At 39.1% G+C, this 20,615-nt stretch overlaps 1 protein-coding gene across 2 annotated transcripts in view; it reads right to left on the reverse strand.

The window, feature by feature from the left end:
- The window catches only part of trank1 (tetratricopeptide repeat and ankyrin repeat containing 1), a 77,636-nt gene that overhangs the window by 34,276 nt on the left and 22,745 nt on the right, over positions 1 to 20,615 (reverse strand). For both annotated transcript variants that reach the window (XM_002933422.5, XM_031903946.1), the window contains exons 2-8: positions 19,243 to 19,339; positions 16,916 to 17,047; positions 15,922 to 16,048; positions 14,095 to 14,245; positions 12,027 to 12,142; positions 922 to 1,005; positions 41 to 176 (exon numbers count right to left, since the gene is read on the reverse strand). In XM_002933422.5, coding sequence (XP_002933468.2) covers positions 41 to 176; positions 922 to 1,005; positions 12,027 to 12,142; positions 14,095 to 14,245; positions 15,922 to 16,048; positions 16,916 to 17,047; positions 19,243 to 19,268 — 772 coding nt within the window. In that variant the 5' untranslated portion in view covers positions 19,269 to 19,339. The remainder of the gene's footprint in view (positions 1 to 40; positions 177 to 921; positions 1,006 to 12,026; positions 12,143 to 14,094; positions 14,246 to 15,921; positions 16,049 to 16,915; positions 17,048 to 19,242; positions 19,340 to 20,615) is intronic.

Raw genomic sequence — 20,615 nt, forward strand, 5'->3', positions numbered from 1 at the left:
TGAATATCTAGTTGCTATAAACCAGTTAAATATGTACTACCTGATTTTATGCACAGATTAATGATGACATGTAAAGGATAATCAGTGCATTCAACATTAGCTCCCATCGTTATCAGCCACCACACAAGGTCTGTTATTGGTTTTGTATTCCTGCACCAAGTAGAATTCGCATATGTCTAGTAGGAAAAAAAGGAACATAGAATTGTTTTTTAAAGGAATACTGTCATAAGAAAACATGTTTTTTTTCAAAATGCACCAGTTAACAGAGCTTCCCAAGCACTGAAATCCATTTTTCAAAGACGCAAATAGATTTTTAAATTTGACTTTGAAATTTCACATGGGGCTAGCCATGTTCATCATATCTCAGGGTGCCGTGGCCATGTGACTTTTTGCTCTGATAAACTCATGTCACACTTTACTGCTGCGTGGAGTGAAATCACCCCACTCCCAGCGGCCGATCAGTAGAACAATGGGAAGGTAGCAAGATAGCAGCTCCCAATGTGTAATGTGTAGCGCTGGCTCCTTCTGAAAGCTTAAGGTCCCCATACACGGGCCGATTATAGCTTCCGATATCGGGCCAAAGAATCGAATTCCTCTACATGCCTCCCCGATATCGTCCACCCGTAGGTGGGGATATCGGGTGAAGATCTGCTCGCTTGGCGACATCGCCACCTTTAGACTCAGGCACAATGCACTGAGACGGCTGCCTACACACCAATATTACAACTAAAAAAAATACATTTGTTGGTTCAAGAAAAATTTCTTAAATGGTAGAGTGAATTATTAGTCATGTAAACAGTGTAATTTAGAAATAAAAAGTACAGCATAAACAGAATCTTTTTAAACTCTATATACAAAAAGAGAATGTGGGTTAGGGCATGGCCATGGAAAATTTTGCAAGACAATATCAAAATTCCTTACCTCAAATATAGCCTTCAGTGACACGTGCAAATCACAGATATCCTTTGGCAACTTTTCCTGCCTTTCCATGAGAAACAGACATGACTATAAAAAACAAAATATAGATATAGTATATTTAAATTCAGGAACATAAAAAATATAATCATGAATGTGATACTTATCATATTTATATAACGGATTATATTGGTCAAAGATATATTCATGTAAATATGTATATTTATTCTCATACACACATGTGCATAAATATTTGTGGTTATAAGGGTTCTTCAATAAAAGAGATAGCTTGATCAAAATATACATTTATTAAACAAAGCTATTGACACATATCTACAGAAATAACAAACATGCAAAATGCAAAACAACACTAAAACTAAAATATATACAGATATTTACAAAGGTAATAACTAATGTGGATATCTTACATTTAATGCCTTCCCTTATACTTATCCTTCCAGTGGGTCAGGCATCTGTATACTCATTGCAGGAACTTGAGAAACACACTAACAAAAATGTAACCCATGTTATTAACCTAGAGAAGTGTTCCCCAACCAGTGGCTCGTGAGCAACATGTTGCTCACCAACCCCTTGGATGTTGCTCCCGTGGCCTCAAAGAAGGTGCTTATTATTGAATTTCAGGAAAGGAGGCAAGTTTTGGTTGCATAAAAACCAAGTATAATGCCAAACAGAGCCTCATATAGGCTGCCAGTCCACATAGGGGCTATTAAATAGCCAACTGAAGCTCTTATTTATACCCCCAGGAACATTGTTCATGCTTGTATTGCTCCCCAACACTTTTTCCTTTTAAATGTGGCTTACGGGTATAAAAGGTTGGGGATCCCTGACCTAGAGACTTACCACAGGTTCATGTTTTAAGTTCTGATTGGTCAGTGGCCATTAAGTAATTTTAGGGTAATGAGCATGGATTCCTGAGTCAAGTTGGACAATGGAATTTGGGAAAATGCAGTTTGGGGGAAGAAAGGATCGAATTTCCAACTACCCATGGTCAAAAGGGAGGGGACTGTGTGCTAAATAGGATGTGTTTGAAGCTTGCATCTGTTGTATCCTGATATTATCTAATAAGTAAATTACAGAACATCCTCAAATACACAAATCACAATGTATATATAAAACATACATATATTGCATATTTTAAAGATATGACACAAACAAGCCTCCCTGAGGTAACAATGATGTAAAACAAGCATAATTATATAATAAACTGTATCATACATAGGTTGCTGGCCAACAGGTAGTAACAGGATAGTTATCAGGATAGTGCTTTAATAATATTTCAAAGATAACAGAAGAAAATACCAAATTGAAATTATTGACTGCATTTTATCAAGAGACACCTATTCTATATGCCTGACATCCAATTCCTACAGCTGTGCTACTGGCCACAGATCCTGATCCGTAGATGTTGAGAGGTTAAGGGACAAGTTGATAAATAAATTAGAGCTCAATAAGAAGAACATAAAAAGGGGATTTTGTTATACTCACCTTTAAAGCCCTTTCTCTTCAGATGTCTGTGGGACACATGGACCATGGGGTATAGCATGCACAAGCAGGAGGCAGTACACTAGCGAATGCAGCTCCTCCTCCCTATTGCTATACTCTTCACCACTTCCTATAACTAGTTTTGCCTGATGAGATGTAACTAAACAGCAACTAGTAAAACTATATACAGTGCTTTGCTCAAGAATTTACCTGTCAGGGCTGGGTTATACAAAAATTTCGAAATCTTTGAGGATCCCCCTAAGCACCATCATCCATCATCTTCAAATGGAAAGAACATGGTACCACAACAAACCTGCCAAGAGAGGGCTGCCAACCAAAACTCACGGACCAAGCAAGGAGGGCATTAATCAGGTAACCCTGAAAAAGTTGCAGAGTTCCACAGCAGAGACTGGAGTATCTGTCCATAGGACCACAATAAGCCATAGAGCTGGGCTTTATGAAAGAGTGGCCAGAAAAAAGCCATTACTTAACTTTAAAAATAAGAAGGCACATTTTGAGTTTACCAAAAGGCATGTGGGCGACAACCCAAATGTATGGAGGAAGGTGCTCTGGTCAGATTACACTAAAATTGAGCTTTTCGGCCATCAAGAAAGATACTTTGTCTGCAGCAAACCCAACACATTCCATCACCCCGAGAACACCATCGCCACAGTGAAACGTGGTGGTGGCAGCATCATCCTGTGGGGGTGTTTTTCAGCGGCAGGGACTGGGAAACTGGTCCAATCAGAACTTAAAACATGAACCTGTGGTAAGTCTCTAGATGGTGCTAAATACAGGGATATTCTTGATCAAAACCTGTGTCAGTCTGCCTGTGATTTGAGACTGGGATGGAGGTTCACCTTCTAGCAGGACAATGACCCGAAGCATAACTGCTAAAGCAACACTTGAGTGGTTTAACATTTAAATGTTTTGGAATGGCCTAGCCAAAGTCCAAACCGTCTTCAGACCTGAAGATTGCTGTTCACAAGCGAAAACCATCCAACATGGAGGAGCAGTTTTGCCTTGAGGAATGGGCAAAAATCCCAGTGGCAAGCTCGTAGAGACTTATCCAAAGCGACTTTTCAACTGTGATTGCCATAAAAGTTGGCTCTACAAAGTACTGACTTTGGGGGGGGGTGAACAGTTATGCACGCTGAAGTTTTCTGTTATTTTGTCCTATTTGTTGTTTGCTTAACAATCTTCAAAATTTTAGGCATGTTCTGTAAATGAAAACTCTCAAAACAATCCATTTTAATTCCAGGTTGTAAGGCAACAAAACATGAAAAATGCCAAAAGCGCTGTACTTAAAATAGGCAGTAATAAGAGCAAATTAAGCAGATGTCCGAAGAGAACAGACGTTCCCAGAGAAAGGTGAGTATCACAAAATCCCCTTTTCTCTTATAAGTGTCTTTTAGAGATAGAGACTATGGAGACATACTAAAGCTGTCCCCAAAATCCAATGAGAAGGCAGCAGTGAGGCTAAATGATTACATCACTGTGGCCTGCAATAACTTCCTGCAAAAATAAGCATCCAATGCTACAAACAGGGCTGTGGAGTCGGAGTTGGAGTCGAGGAGTCGGAGGCAATTTTGGGTACCTGGAGTCGGAGTCGGCAAAAAATGAACCGACTCCGACACCTACTAAATTTAAATGGGAATAAAAATAAAAATAAAGCAAGTTTAAATGTCCCAATTCACAAACAGTTATAATTAATTACTTCTCTGCTATAAGAATAAAGCCCAATGCACGCAGTGCATAAACGAACACGTTGAGTGAGCATGAAGCATGCTTTTCATTGCCTGTATGCTTCACTAAATGGGACGTAACGCACAGTTAAGGTGCAGCAGCTCCACTGCGTCGTGTTCCTCTGTTACAGGGAACCCAATGCCCACTGGAAACCTAGCCTAAAGGTGGCCATACACGGACCGATTTTTTACTTACAAACGACCGATTCCCGAACGATCCGATGCTATCGTTAAGTTATTGTATAGTTGGTGGTGTACGAACGATCGTCGGCCCACTAAACGAGCCGACATTATCGTCCCCAAAATCGATCGGCCAGGTTTAAAAATTTTGGTCGTTTAACGATAAAATCTGCCAGTTGGTGTGAGTGTCAGACATTTGTCTTTCAACGATTGTTCTCTGCGCATGTCACGATTGCCAGCAGCGGAAGTCAACGACATTCGATCATACGTAGATGTACGATCGTACGTATTTTACGATAATGATGCGACAAAATCTTTCCCGAATTATCGTTGCCCGTGGATGGCATATCGTATGGGAACTCGATCGCCATACGATCGTTTGTCGATATAATCGTTCATCGAACAACGAGCGAAATCGCCTCGTGTATGGCCACCTTAACTCTCACTGATAACTAATTAAGTAAAAAAAAAAATTGCAGGACTAGAAATACTTGTATACGTGAAGGGAATGGATAGTCAATAGTTTAAAGGAACAGTAACACCAAAAAATGAAAGTGTATAAAAGTAACTAAAATATAATGTGCTGCTGCCCTGCACTGTGTGTTTACTTCAGAAATTTATATAAAGAAGCTGCTGTGTAGTATGGGGGCAGCCATTCCTGCACTGGTACAGCTGGGGTGTTTGCTACAGAAACCCTACTATAGTTTATATAAATACCCCGCTGTGTAGCCCCGGGGGCAGCCATTCCTGCACTGGTACAGCTGGGGTGTTTGCTACAGAAACCCTACTATATTTTATATAAATACCCTGCTGTGTAGCCCCGGGGGCAGCCATTCCTGCACTGGTACAGCTGGGGTGTTTGCTACAGAAACCCTACTATAGTTTATATAAATACCCTGCTGTGTAGCCCCGGGGGCAGCCATTCCTGCACCGGTACAGCTGGGGTGTTTGCTACAGAAACCCTACTATAGCTTATATAAATACCCTGCTGTGTAGCCCCGGGGGCAGCCATTCCTGCACCGGTACAGCTGGGGTGTTTGCTACAGAAACCCTACTATAGTTTATATAAATACCCCGCTGTGTAGCCCCGGGGGCAGCCATTCCTGCACTGGTACTGGTACTGTTCCTTTAAGACTGAAGCTTTAAAACATTTGAAAAACTGCTGTAGTTCAGCTGTAATGTTAGCTTAAACTTTAAACATGATTTTGGGATTCTAGGGAAATCATTAGGAGTAGGAGTATAGATAACATTGTCTATCAGTTTATTATCAGTTCAGTTGTGTTTTAAGTGCCCCTTCCCCTTCCTGGATGTATAAAATACATTAGCATATTAAAAACAGGAGTCGTGGAGTCGGAGTCGGAAGGATCAGAAACTGAGGAGTCGGAGAATTTATCTACCAACTCCACAGCCCTGGCTACAAATACCTAAAATCTGTAGAATTTAGGAAACAAATGGAAGACCAAGTAGTAACCCTGCAGAGACTTTTTGCTGAGGCTTGGCTCTGAAAAACCCAGAAAGTACCAACACCCCTAGATAAATGTACAGTGATGCACATAACTGGGGACTTCCCTCGGGTGACAGAGGCTCTGCAGATAGCCTCTCTTTTCCATAGAAGGTAAGATGAACAATAAGGTAGAAGATCTAAATTCTTTGGTGTGGCCATGGTAAAATTTGAAGGCCCTACCAGGAAAGCAACAACATACAACACGTATTACAGTGTACATTCAAAAACAGCAATCCAGTAGATAATAGACATATTATACTATGTATCATAAAAGTCAGTAACACAAAAAGTAAAAGTAAAGCGGAAGAAAAAACTGTTCCAAATTATTATGCAAATGATATTTTTCTCATTTACCAAAATAATTGATGTAAATAACAGTCAGCATAATTCTCCTGTTATTAACTATTAAGAGTACAATTCTATTTTATTTATTTTATTGAACAAACCTCCTAATGATAACAGTATTTTTTTAAGAATAAAAAACTAACAATGCACTGTTCCAAATCATTACCCACAGTAAGTTTCAAAACACTTTTTAGGTTGTAAAAAACTGAAAATTGTAATTTGTTGTGTTTGCAGCATATTTACTGAAATCAAAAGCTATTTCAATCAAACTTTTAACAACATTTTAACAGGTCACGTTACATTTTAACATAGGAACCTTATTTGATAGCAGCTTCAAACGTCTTGCATCCATTGAACTTGTGAGTTTTTGGACAGTTTCTGCTTCAATTTGTTTGCAAGATGTCAGAATAGCCTCCCAGAGCTGCTGTTTTGATGTAAACTGTCTCCCACTCTCATAGATCTTTTGCTTGAGGATGCTCCAAAGGTTCTCAATAGGATTGAGGTGAGGGGAGGATGGAGGCCACACCATGACTTTCTCTCCTTTTATCCCCATAGCAGCCATTGATGCAGAGGTATTCTTTGCAGCATGAAGATGATTTTATTACGGAATGCATAGTTCTTCCTTCTGTACCAGGGAAGAAAGTGGTCAGTCAGAAACTCCACATACTTTGCAGAAGTCATCTTTACACCTTCGGGGACCCTAAAGGGGCCGACCAGCTCTCTTCCCATGATTCTTGTCCAAAACATGACTCCACTACCACCTTGCTGACACTGCAGCCTTGTTGGAAGATGGTGGCCTTCCACCAACCATCCACTACTCCATCCATCTGGACCATCCAGGGTTACACGGCACTCATCAGTGAACAGGACTGTTTCAAAATTAGTCTCCATGTATTTCTCTGCCAAATGCAGCTGTTTCTGCTTGTGAGCATTGGTCAGTGGTGGCCGAATTAAAGGTTTATGCACAGTTGCAAGACTCTGGAGGAATCTACACCTTGATGTCCGTGGGACTCCAGAGGCACCAGCAGCTTCAAATATCTGTTTGCTGCTACAGTGGAGGAAATAATTATTTGACCCCTCACTGATTTTGTAAGTTTGTCCAATGACAAAGAAATGAAAAGTCTCAGAACAGTATCCTTTCAATGGTAGGTTTATTTTAACAGTGGCAGATAGCACATCAAAAGGAAAATCGAAAAAATAACTTTAAATAAAAGATAGCAACTGATTTGCATTTCATTGAGTGAAATAAGTTTTTGAACCCTCTAACAAAAAAAGACTTAATACTTAGTGGAAAAACCCTAGTTAGCAAGCACAGAGGTCAAACGTTTCTTGTAATTGATGACCAAGTTTGCGCACATTTTAGGAGGAATGTTGGTCCACTCCTCTTTGCAGATCATCTCTAAATCCCTAAGGTTTCGAGGCTGTCTCTGTGCAACTCTGAGCTTGAGCTCCCTCCATAGGTTTTCTATTGGATTAAGGTCCGGAGACTGACTAGGCCACTCCATGACCTTAATGTGCTTCTTCTTGAGCCACTCCTTTGTTGCCTTTGCTGTATGTTTTGGGTCATTGTCGTGCTGGAACACCCATCCACGACCCATTTTCAGTTTCCTGGCAGAGGGAAGGAGGTTGTCGTTCAGGATTTCACGATACATGGCTCCGTCCATTTTCCCGTTAATGTGAATAAGTTGTCCTGTGCCCTTAGCAGAAAAACACCCCCAAAGCAAAATGTTTCCACCCCCATGCTTGACGGTGGGGAACGGTGTTTTGGGGGTCATAGGCAGCATTTTGTCTTCCTCCAAACACAGCGAGTTGAGTTAATGCCAAAGAGCTCTATTTTGGTCTCATCAGACCACAGCACCTTCTCCCAGCCACTCACAGAATCATTCAGGTGTTCATTGGCAAACTTCAGACGGGCCTGCACATGTGCCTTCTTGAGCAGGGGGACCTTGCGAGCCCTGCAGGATTTTAATCCATTGCGGTGTAATGTGTTTCCAATGGTTTTCTTGGTGACTGTGGTCCCTGCTAATTTGAGGTCATTAACTAACTCCTCCCGTGTAGTTCTAGGATGCTTTTTCACCTTTCTCAGAATCATTGACACCCCACGATCTTGCGTGGAGCCCCAGAGCGAGGTCGATTGATGGTCATTTTTTGCTCCTTCCATTTTCGAACAATCGCACCAACAGTTGTCACCTTCTCTCCCAGCTTCTTGCTAATGGTTTTGTAGCCCATTCCAGCCTTGTGCAGGTCTACAATTTTGTCTCTGACATCCTTGGACAGCTCTTTGGTCTTTCCCATGTTGGAGAGTTTGGAGTCTGCTTGATTGATTGATTCTGTGGACAGGTGTCTTTTATACAGGTGACTAGTTAAGACAGGTGTCCTTAATGAGGTTGACTAATTGAGTAGAAGTGTCTAACCACTCTGTGGGAGCCAGAACTCTTAATGGTTGGTAGGGGTTCAAAAACTTATTTCACTCAATGAAATGCAAATCAGTTGCTATCTTTTATTTAAAGTTATTTTTTCGATTTTCCTTTTGATGTGCTATCTGCCACTGTTAAAATAAACCTACCATTGAAATGATACTGTTCTGAGACTTTTCATTTCTTTGTCATTGGACAAACTTACAAAATCAGTGAGGGGTCAAATAATTATTTCCTCCACTGTATGTAATAGCATTTTAGCAGCTGCTCTCTTGATCCGATGCATGGATCTGGGAGAAATCTTCCTCAATGTGCCTTTATCTGCACAAACACGTCTGTGCTCTGAATCAGAGTCCCAAATCTCTTAATAGTGCGATGATCACGCTTAAGTTTTTGTGAAATATCTGTTTTCATGCCTCGTCCAAGGCATTGAGCCATCCATGATTTTAATTGAAAACCAAAAAATCTAATCTAATCTTTGTGACACTTCTAGAATAAATAGAATTTGCATAATAATTTGGAACAGTGCACTGTAAGTATTTAATTCTTAAAAAAAATAATATCATTAGGAGGTTTGTTCAATAAAATTTGAATTGTACTCTTAATAGTTGATAACATGAGAATTATGCTGACTGTTATTTACAACAATTATTTTGGTAAATGAGAAAAATATCATTTGCATAACAATTTGGAACAGGGTGTATATACATAGTGTATGTAATAAAACTTCTTAAAGGGGACTTGCAAAAACAGTCTAATAAAGAATATTACAATGCAAAATTTTATTTTTATTCTTATTTGTGCAATTTGTTTTCCCATTTACGACATTACATTACCCTGGTAAACGGGAAAAAAAATTTGCACAAATAAGAATAAAAATTAACATTTGTAATTGTATTGTATTGTAATATTCTTTATTAGACTGTTATTGCATTGAAAATGTTATTTGCACATTGCAAACTTTTAAGGAATGCTTGAAGGCAGCATCATCATTTGGAACAAACATAACTTTTTCATTAAGAAGTTTTATTACATACACTGCGCATTGGCGCAAACTATACAATTCTCAATCTTTCTTCTACTTTTTTTTATTCTACCTCACATTATATATAAATAACAAAGGCAATAGGAAACACTGTTTTCCAGGTAAGCCACACTAAGGGGCCTTTTTATTATGCGGTGTAAAATAAAATTTGCCAAGAAAAAAATAGTGTAAAAGCTGTGTAAAATAAATGGGGAAGTTCGCAGTCCGAACGCCAGATTTTACACTGTTACTTTATGCAAGTTCCAGTGAAAGGAAAACGTGTAAAAAAATGATGCAGATTTTACACTGTTTTTTTAAGTGCCAAAGTCTGCCGATGGCTCAGTGAGAGGAGCGTGAAGTGCTGACAGCATCAGATTAAGATCCACTGGTGGAAGGGGATCCCCAGTAAGGCAGATGCAGGTGGGAGTCACCCAGAAGAAATGCGTGGATACTGTGAAGGATAGCCAGTTGACTTGCAAGAACCAAGAGACCCTTATCTATGCTTGCCTAAAGGAAGGAAAAAATATGGGCAACAAAGAAAATGTCAAAGGCAATACCAGGCTAGGTAAGTTTACTAGATGCAATGGAAGGTTTTGGAAGATACCGGCTTTCAGGTTGCTTCATGGTGAAGATGACTGTCTATGAGGTTGGAATTGAGAGACCACAACAGGTTTAACCTGATCTGGGAGAGGAGCAGGATTTTCTGGGATAGAGTGCTACACTTCCATTGGTCCAGGATGTTCTACTCGAGCCTCTTGAGATGGAATTAGCAAATGGTACTGCCTCATCATGGACCATGGATCCCAATCCTGCGTGATGATTCTGGCCAATTTTGAAGAAGCTGACAAATCAGTTATTGAAGTTGGGTAATTTTGTTTGAAGGAAGATACCCCCGCTGTGCATTGATTTTGAAAGTCATTCCATGGAATGGAATTCAACCCATGGGAGTAAGATGAGATTTCAATGTGTTGATCATCCAACCTAGTCTGGTCAGGGTGTCCATGTTCAAGGATAGCAGGCTTTTAGGAGGAGCGGCTTCTCCTGCCTTTGCAGAGTCAGATGTGGTGACAGCTCCCTGGGCAACAAGGCTTGGAGGCTATCATGTTGGTCCTGCGATGTGACTGTCTGTATCTGCTGCTTTGTCAGCCTCCTCCCCGTCAGATGTGGTGACAGCTCCCTGGGCAACAAGGCTTGGAGGCTATCATGTTGGTCCTGCGATGTGACTGTCTGTATCTGCTGCTTTGTCAGCCTCCCCCCCCCCCAGCGATGCCCACAAATTTCCTGCTGCGTATAGAAATGGACCTCCAAGACTCCCACTGCTGTGAGAGCTTCTCTCCTGCTTATATATACACTAATATACACTTTTTAGTAAAGAATGCTTCTTTGTTAACTCTAAATGATTGTGTATATAAAGTGTGCAGAAAAAAAAACCAAACAGGGTTTTTTTTGTTTTTTTTAACTTATTCATTTTACCATAGCTTTGCAGTTTGGTACTTTGGTGTAGAAAGGTGTCTTTAACCATGTTAGATTCCTTATATTGTGGAATTCCTAAAAAATATCTGGTTTTCTTGCTGTCTTTGTACAGCATATTACGCTGGTGGGGCTTTGTATGCAGAAGTTGAATTAGTAGGCGAGAAAAATTCATATGCATATGTTTTTGTTTTGGGCCCATACATACCGCAACTTCGGTAAATCTATGCATATTGGACATCAAACTGTTCAGTAGACCTCTGAAGTTCATATTTAGAATGATTTGCCTTTTTATGTAAAACATTGTGCAAAATAAATACGGCATATTGCAAGATTTTTTTCTGATTTTCAGAAATGTCATAAAAACCACTAAGTTTAGGAAAGCTTTGCAGTTTGGTAAAAAACAAAACACAAAAACTTGACGCTAAAGTCTTTGCAGATTGGTAGTTTGGTGTATAAAGACATTCTTACTCATTTTAAATTCATCAGAATATGTACTTTCCAAAAATATATGGTTTTCTGTGGGTCTTTGTACAGCTAGAGGGTTTAACAGCAAATAATACGCAGTCAGAAGCGGAGCTGGCAGATATAAAAATTTATATGCACTTTTTTAATTTGGGGCCCATACATATCACATACATATTTTGGAGTATCAAGGCATCAAACTGTTCAGCAGACCTCTGGTGTTTATATTTTGGTGATTTGCCTTTGTATGGAATACATTGTGCGAGATAAATGCAGCAAATTGCAACATTTTTAGGTGATTTTCAGAAATTTGAATGCTGCACAGTGGAAGTTTGAGGTAAAACTTTAAAAATGTCATGAATTTTTATAAAACCCAATAACTTTAGGAAAACAATGCAACTTGGTAGTTTGGAGTAAAAAGAAATATTTACCAGTCTTTGATTCAAAGAACATCTTACCTTAAACATCTTTTTATTAACCAGTCTTTCAATTAGCACCTTCCAGATTTGCTTGCTGTAGCTCTCTTTTAGAATTCTTTCAAATATTCTCAAGAACATGGGGTCAAATTCTAACTCTGTGGAATAGAAAGGAAACACAATAGTAAAACACTTGTTTTATACCAAGTGTAAAATTCTACTACCACAACTCACCCACACACATTTTTAAATGCAGCGCCAACATACACCTTATTATTTTGGCATTTTTACTGGCCTGTTTTTGTGACATGACAAAACTTTCACAGACACCCAAAATGTCTTAGGTTATTGTAGTCCTAAATCTAAAATAGTAACATATGTAAATATTTTATTTTGTTGCTAAAGATTGCTAGCATAATAAAAAGACTTTGACATTTTAGTACCGTAATACAATGATAGTAAAATCCATATGAGCAAATCCTCTCTAAGGCAGGAGAGTTCTTCCCAAATCACAAGAGAATGGGAGACATGACTGACCTGTATGGGCACCATTCAGCACCAATACATCTGGATTTGTTCTACTGGAAGATGTGTACAATTAGCTTAAGAACCTTTAATCATACCAGATGCCTTTATAATTGTAGTGCTTGGTAACTATGAATTAAATAACCAAAAGCTTTCTAGAAATCATTAAGAGTGAAAGTAACTCAGATTAACAGAATATAAACTACTATTAATGCTTTTCTAGCTAGTATGTGTCTTTAGAGCACAAGGCATTTTTTTTTTTTTATAGGCTACATGTAGCTAAATAATAAAGAGCACATAAGGAGGGCCCCCCTTAATGAATCTAATACAAATTGCAATAAGAAATTATTTTTATGGCTGCAAAGAATACATCCTTAACCTATGGGCCTATGGCCCACAAACTTAGATCCGGAACACTGGAGTTTTCTCATTATCAGATGTGTCTTTTTTCCATTTACTCTTTGTGCACTAAGGACATTTTTTGGTATGTACACTGAGGTACTGAGTTTATGTATACTTTTGGCAGACACGCTAAATGACCCTGTTTAGTGACTGTATATAATGAGGGGTGCAATGAATGACTATTTGATGTAGCTCTACTTATACAGCCTTCTATTGTGACAGACAAGTACTCGGGTTAAGAGCAAAAGTGCCTTGCTAATCTCAGTAATATATATTATATATAATATATAATTAATATTAATATACCTGCACTAGTTCTTAGTAATTAAAAGTACACCAAAGACTGTTTCTCCTTAAGATTTTAATATATGTACAGGTATCGGACCCCTTATCCGGAAACCCATTATCCAGAAAGTTCCAAATTGCGGAAAGGCAATCTCCCATAGACTCCATTTTAATCAAATAATTCACATTTTTAAAAATGGTTTCCTTTTTCTCTGTAATAATAAAGCAGTACCTTGTACTTGATTCCAACTAAGATATAATTAAAGGAGAAAGAAAGGTAAAAACTAAGTAAGCTTTATCAGAAAGGTCTATGTAAATACAGCAATTAGCATTCACAGAAACACTGCACTGACTTCTCTGAAAAAAAAGATTTCTTGTGTCTTTAATTCCTGTGCCACAAACACACAGCTTTCTGTTCTCTGCTCTCTCCTGCTCCCCCCTCCCTCAAGAATGCTAAAGACTCCCTCCCCCCTTAGGAATGTGTCTGAGCAAATCTGCAGGAAGCTGACTCATAGTCTAACTAACTGAGCATGTTCACTTGGTCTGTGCAGGAGTGAGGCATTATGGGAACTTTCTTTACACAGCTCAGTGTTTTTTCTTCCTGTGTGGCTTCTGATCTTCTGAACAGGTGAAATATGGGGAGACTTAAGGGCACTATTGAGACAACTGAAGGTATGCCTGCAGCTTGAGATTAACTCTAGACTACCCTTTCCTTCTCCTTTAAACCTTATTGGTGCCAAAACAATCCTATTTGGTTTAATTACTGTTTAAATAATTTTATTAGCAGACTTAAGGTAAGAGAATTACGGAAAGACCCCTTATCCAGAAAACCCCAGGTCCCGAGCATTCTGGATAATGGGTCCCATACCTGTACTGTAAAAGATTAAAAAATTCATACCTTCAAATGCCATGAATATGCCGTTTAAGAATTCTGCTATATCTTCTATTTCTGAGCTACCAGACAGCATACTAAGTCCACTGGAGAACATCATTAAAGCACTGTGAGTATCATGCAACTTTATAAAGGAAATGCCAGATCGATAATAAGCCTGAAAAACAAATTACATATAAATCAGCAGCTGACATTGAGTTCTAGAACTGACTTAGCATTAACAGGCCACTGTGATTTCAAGAAGATAGGCTAGGAAAATAGATTGTGTTGGACAACAAAAGGGAACAGAATAAAACAGGAAGGCTTCACGTTCTCCTGCTATTAAGTGAATCACCACAAGTAATATAGCATAGAACAAGGCATTTTCGGGAGATTAGTTGCCCGCATTATCGATTTTTTAAAGCGGGCAACAAATCTCCCCATATGTCACTGCCCTAGGCACTGGCCAGACTTTGATAGGTGCAAAAAAACCACAAAACAGGCACTACGGAAAAAGAACCCTTACTGAGCTACTAAGTGGATAAAGATACAAGTTTAAGAATAAGTAAACCTTTTTTTAATCTCTAAAATCATGATCCCCCAGAATAACATACCTTTCTCCCTGCATCCAGATTTATTTTGTTTCTCTCTCCGACTGTGATGACCTCAATAAGGTGCCCATTGCGCATGCCTTATTGATTTTAATTTGAGCAGAGGCAGTGAGTATGCCCAGTAGGCATCTTATTGAGGCCTTCATAGTTGGAGACAGAAGGAAAGCTCAGAAAGAAAAAGGGGGCGGGGCTTCACTCTAGACAAGGAAGTCAGTAAAAGAGATACAGTTCAGCCACTTGTAATAGAGAAACAAAATAAATCGGCACGCAGGGAGAAAAGTATGTTATTCTGTTAAGAGTAAGCCCATACTTTCTGGATTCCATTTATATTTTTAGAATAACACATATAAAACTCCCATTGATGCTATCAGGGAAATGCAGTTATAGGAGACCACTTGAGGTGAAAGATAGAATTTTTAGAGATAAAGTTTATTTGACATGAGCTCTTTGGACAGTTAACATAATAAAATCTGGTTATTTTATATGTAATTATGTTCCTAAAACATTATTTATATAGCGCTACTAGGATATGCAGCACTCTAGAATGTAGAAAGTACACACAGGGAGTACAATCATTATAATAAATAAGTATATACAGAGATTAAGTGCCATATATGTATTTTTTTTTTATCTCTCAATAACTTAAGACAACCTTTTCTAGTTTCAGAAGGCTTGCAAAATGGGATTAACAAAATCCTTTTAGTATTCCTATAAAATAAACATCAAGGTAAAAAATAATAATAATAAAAATGTTTCATTACAACAAATATTTGATTTACATTTATTCCACCTAAATACTGTTATTTTGTTTAAGATTATATATTTCATTTTTATTATTATATTGTGTTACCATTGTATAACAAGCATAAACATAAGGGCAAGCAAAGCTAAAGTCATGGGGGGGGGTGTAAATTTTATGTCATCAATCACTTACCTACTCCGAGCCAAGTCTTCTTCTTTAAAACTGAACTAGCCCAGTGTAGTTTTCCACAGGGCAGGTCGCTGCCATCTTCTCAGGCATCCAACTCACCAGGTCAGGTCAGGTTTGGTGTATAAGCAGTTCCGAACTCTTAGGAAAAGTTTGGGACTGTAATTGCAGCATGCTTGATCTGCCGTTGAGCATGTGAACATGGCAGATGGCATCACATTATGCTGGAGTCTGAGATAAGCGATTAAAGTCACTTGAGCACACCTAACAAAGTGACTTTAGCTTTCCTTGCCTTATAAACTAAGACTTACATACCTTGATATTCCGATGATTCAATCTAATGCTGCGAGTGGCTGATATCAATGCTTCGTCCCATTTTTCTAGTTTGAATAAGGCATTGGCCCGGTTGCACCACAGAATTGCCAATTCTTTCTGAAAGTTTCTGCAAAGATTCATATATTTATCAGAAGGTAAATGGGCATGACTGGAGTCCTGCTTTATTGCCTTACCTACTGTCATAAAGACTGTAAGAGCTGCAAAGCACCCTAACAATTATGCACTACCTTCCCAAATTAGCACCAAGAGTACCAAGAGATCTGCACATCAATGTTGGTGATCCAGAGCCAGTAGTCTATGAACGCCGGACAGCTTTAAGTGTGCACAATGTGTCTGCTCGCCATTCTTTGATACTGGGAAGAAAGGTCAAAGATTGGGTCTAACAACACTTCTTTTGGCGATATGTGGATGCAGCTAATACGGCAAAGCAGTGAGTGATGCAGTAGGTGAGTTAATGCTTAAATCTGATGGGTATTTACATCAATTTTAAGAATGGAAGCATGGTTATAGACAACAAAATGTAAATAATGTGTATTATAGACTTGTTTTGCACACCATACTTTTTTCTCATTGTGTTCAATGCAACTCAGCTAAAGCTGTTCAGGGTCTAGTACAAGTACTTGTCTCTGGCATAAATGGGGTTATGTAATAAATGACTCAAGTTTTGCCCAGGACCAGCAGAAAGCATTTACTGGTCACCTGTTTAAAAGCAAACATAAGTGCCTTTAATTAAATATGGATAGAGTGCCTAATGCTGGCACACAAAAGGAGAATTTCAGCCATATTCAATGTGTATTTTCTGGCTGAAATCAATAACTAGACAGGATTCAATATTAAAGAAGTACTGGTAAAGAATAACCATTAATTTAAAATGACTAATTATTGTCTTTTTTCATGTTACTGGATAAAGTATAATGCTCTTCAGAGAAATCAGAGTAAACTGTTAAGAGTTTTGACATGTTTAGATCCTTACCCTAAATGTACAATCTGTGAAAGAAAACCAATTGCATCATCATACGTCTGGCAGGCTTTTATATAGTGACCATTTTTATAGAAGGTGTTCCCCAGTACTTTTAATTTCTCTGCAGTTTGAAGTTGAGCTATACTGTTGAGAGAAAAAAAGACTTCTGCCTTATGAATTTTCAACATACAAAAATATTTAGGTTTTACATATAGTATAAATTTACTGTTTCTACTTATGCAAGGTCCACACAAACCTGCATACATCAGTAACAATAATTTGTCAGTCTCCCAACAAGTTAACACAGAACAATAAATTTGTGGTTATTATTCTTGACTGTTGTTTTTTTTTTTTTTTTATTTGTGTCTTCTTCTTTATTTTTTTTTTTTCTAACCTGAGTAACCAAAGAGGGCAACACAGCAAAGGGGCTCATATAAGGCTGCTCAACAGACACTTAGGGGCCCATTTGCAAAACCTTGAGATATGAGATTGTATTTTTTCTAACTTATCGAACATTCGGAATGTCCACGATAATTTCATTAAAATTCCACTACTTTTTTGTGGTTTTCTTTAAGTTCCATGAAACAGTCGTACTTTTCGCAAAAACTACGAACATTTCGGAATTCATTCAAGCTTTGGTATCGTGACTATCTTTTTGCCAGGTTGGATCTGTTGAGTGCCATTGTGTCCTATGGAAGGCTTCCAAAATTAAATATTGAAGGTTTCAAAGGCAGAAAGGCTTTCGTGCAGTTTACGAATGTTCGGATCCGAAAATGTTGTGACTTTCGGAAGGCAATTATGATATTTTCGTACGACCGATAAAAACATTTTCGTGACATTTTAGAACACCAGAAATTATTGTGGTTACTCTGAATTTTTTCCATATCTTGATTTTAAGCCCCAAAAATTCGGACTTTAGCCAATGGGCCCCTTAATGTAATCTGCAGAGACCAATGTGAATGGGACCTTGAGTGGTGTGCACCCTAAAGCGGCCATGGGACTTCATTCTGTCCACGTAATAATACAAAAACCAAGAAGTTCCACTACACATCTTTGCTAGGAAACACCTTTTGCTATGAAACATCTTCAGGGAGTACTACCAGCTCTGTGTAAGTAGAGGTGCCTCATATAACCTGCTTAAAGGTCCCCATACACGGGCCAATAGTAGCAGCCGATATTGGTCCCTTGGACCGATTCGGCAGCTAATCGGCCCGTGTGTTGGCAATCCCGACGGGCCTGCCCGACCGATATCTGGCCTGAAATTGGCCAGATCTCGATCGGGCAGGTTAGAAAATCTAGTCGGATCGGGGACCGCATTGGCTTGTTGATGCGGTCCCCATGACCGACTTTGCCTATGCCCGTCATTATAATTCGATAGTTTGGCCCCAGGGCCCGTAGGTGGGGGATATCGGGAGAAGATCCGCTCACTTGGCGACATTGGCAAGTGAGTGGATCTGCCCGTGTATCGGGACTTTAAGAGTAAAACGGCTATTCACATGGTGGCACTATAGCGAGCAACAAGGGCACAATTCACAGAATGGCACCCTGTGCAATATGCAATATAACAGTGTACTGAACACACTTCATTAAGCAACCTGCAATGCATCCTAACCTGCAGGTAGGAAAAAAACACCAGATCAATGTGGTAGATGAGTGTTCTTACAGGAAGTAGAAAATTGAAAATGTCTGTTAACAAGGAGTAAAGGTCCCCATACATCGGCAGCTACCGGTAATCGGCCCGTGTATGGGCAGAACCGAGCGGCCTGGCCGACCGATATCTGGCCTGAAATTGGCCAGATCTCGATCGGCCAGGTTAGAAAATCCAGTCGGATCGGGGACCGCATCAACGAGCCAATGCGGTCCCCGATCCGACTGGATTTTCTAACCTGGCCAACTGCCCCATGGCCGCAAATGTAATTCGATCGTTTGGCCCCAGGGCCAAACGATTGGGTTAATTTTTTTTTTTAGCTACTTGCTACCCGATATCGCCCACCCATAGGTGGGGATATCGGGTGAAGATCCGCTCGCTTGGCAACATCGCCAAGCAAGCGGATCTTATAGTGTATGGGGACCTTAACAGTAGACTGCCCACAGGGAAAGATGTAAATACTAAAGTAGAAACCTTTTTTTAACCTGAAATAAACAGACACACAATAGTGTAGAGTATTACAGGTATGAACTTTGTAGGTTTGTAATAATTATAGGGAAACAGTATGAAGTTAACACTTTTTTTAGAATCCTGTTTGTATTTAAGTCTCACATGTATCCATATCTATTACAATTACATCTGACAGGCTGAAACTTTAATTAGGCTTTAAAATTATAACAATGCTCCTTACATGAACTGGCCACCTCTGAAGTCCATACTTTTCTTTTCTTGATCAAGAAAAGGGCAATTATTTTTCTAGGCTCTTGTTGATAGATTTTAAGGAATACCTGGAATAAAAGAAAAATAAATATAGTAATTCAGTGGGTACAACTGATCTAACATCGAACTGGGTAAATTATATTTAACAGGCTAGGTGAGGTTTCACACCTCTGTAAAATGTACTTATCTACTGCTTTAAATGCCAGGGTCAGGAGAGGTAAAGGTTATGAGCATGGCCACTACAGTAGCTCTCTGGCTGAAGCTACACAGGCTAATATGTCTTGTATCCACAAATGCAAGTTAAAACTCTACCATTCAAAGAAAGAACCATATATGAATATTATCCAAAAGAACGCCTTTTCTGGGCCCAAGCTCATTTTGATGAATCAGTTTCAACATCTGATATGTTGCCTTTGAATGCATTTAAATTTGGCTTGCTTGAGTTTATATTTTACGGTGTTGCCCCTCTGGGCTATGGGGGTAGAGTGGCAAGACGAAAGCCTTTTCTTATGAAGAAAAACATCCAAGCCAGGCTACACTTTGCAAAAACACATTTGAAGTTTGCCAAAAGCATGTGGGAAAAGGTGTTATGGTGTGATGAAACCAAGGTTGAACTTTTTGGCCATAATTCCAAAAAATATGTTTGGCACAAAAACTATACTGCACATCACCAAAAGAACACCATACCCACAGTGAAGCATGGTGGTGGCAGCATCATGCTTTGGGGCTGTTTTTCTTCAGCTGGAACTGGGGCCTTAGTTAAGATAAAGGGAATTATGAACAGTTCCAAATACCAGTCAATATTGGCACAAAACCTTCAGGCTTCTGCTAGAAAGATGAACATGAGGATGAACTTCATCTTTCAGCATGACAACGACCCAAAGCATACATCCAAATCAACAAAGGAATGGCTTCACCGGAAGAAGATTAAAGTTTTGGAATGGCCCAGCCAGAGCCCAGACCTGAAACCGATTGAAAATCTGTGGGGTGATCTGAAGAGGGCAGTGCACAGGAGATGCCCTCACAATCTGACAGATTCGTTTTTTTGGTTTTCTTCCCTCCTCCTAAAAGATTTCAGTTTGTTTTTCAATTGAGTGGTACAGTTTATAGGTCACATTAAAGGTGGAAAAAGTTCTGAAATGATTTATCTTTGTCTCATTTTTGTACAGAACAGGAACCTGACATTTTATCAGGGGTGTGTAGATTTTTTATATCCACTGTATATCCTTCTGTGTGGTTTATATAAGGAATGCCACCAAGGAGTTCCATGACTATGTAAAGGTAAAGGGCTATATAAATGCTTAAAGGAGACATATCATATAAAAATTAAGAATGTACCTTTGA

Source organism: Xenopus tropicalis, chromosome 6 (assembly GCF_000004195.4).
Source record: "Xenopus tropicalis strain Nigerian chromosome 6, UCB_Xtro_10.0, whole genome shotgun sequence".
NCBI lineage: Eukaryota > Metazoa > Chordata > Amphibia > Anura > Pipidae > Xenopus > Xenopus tropicalis.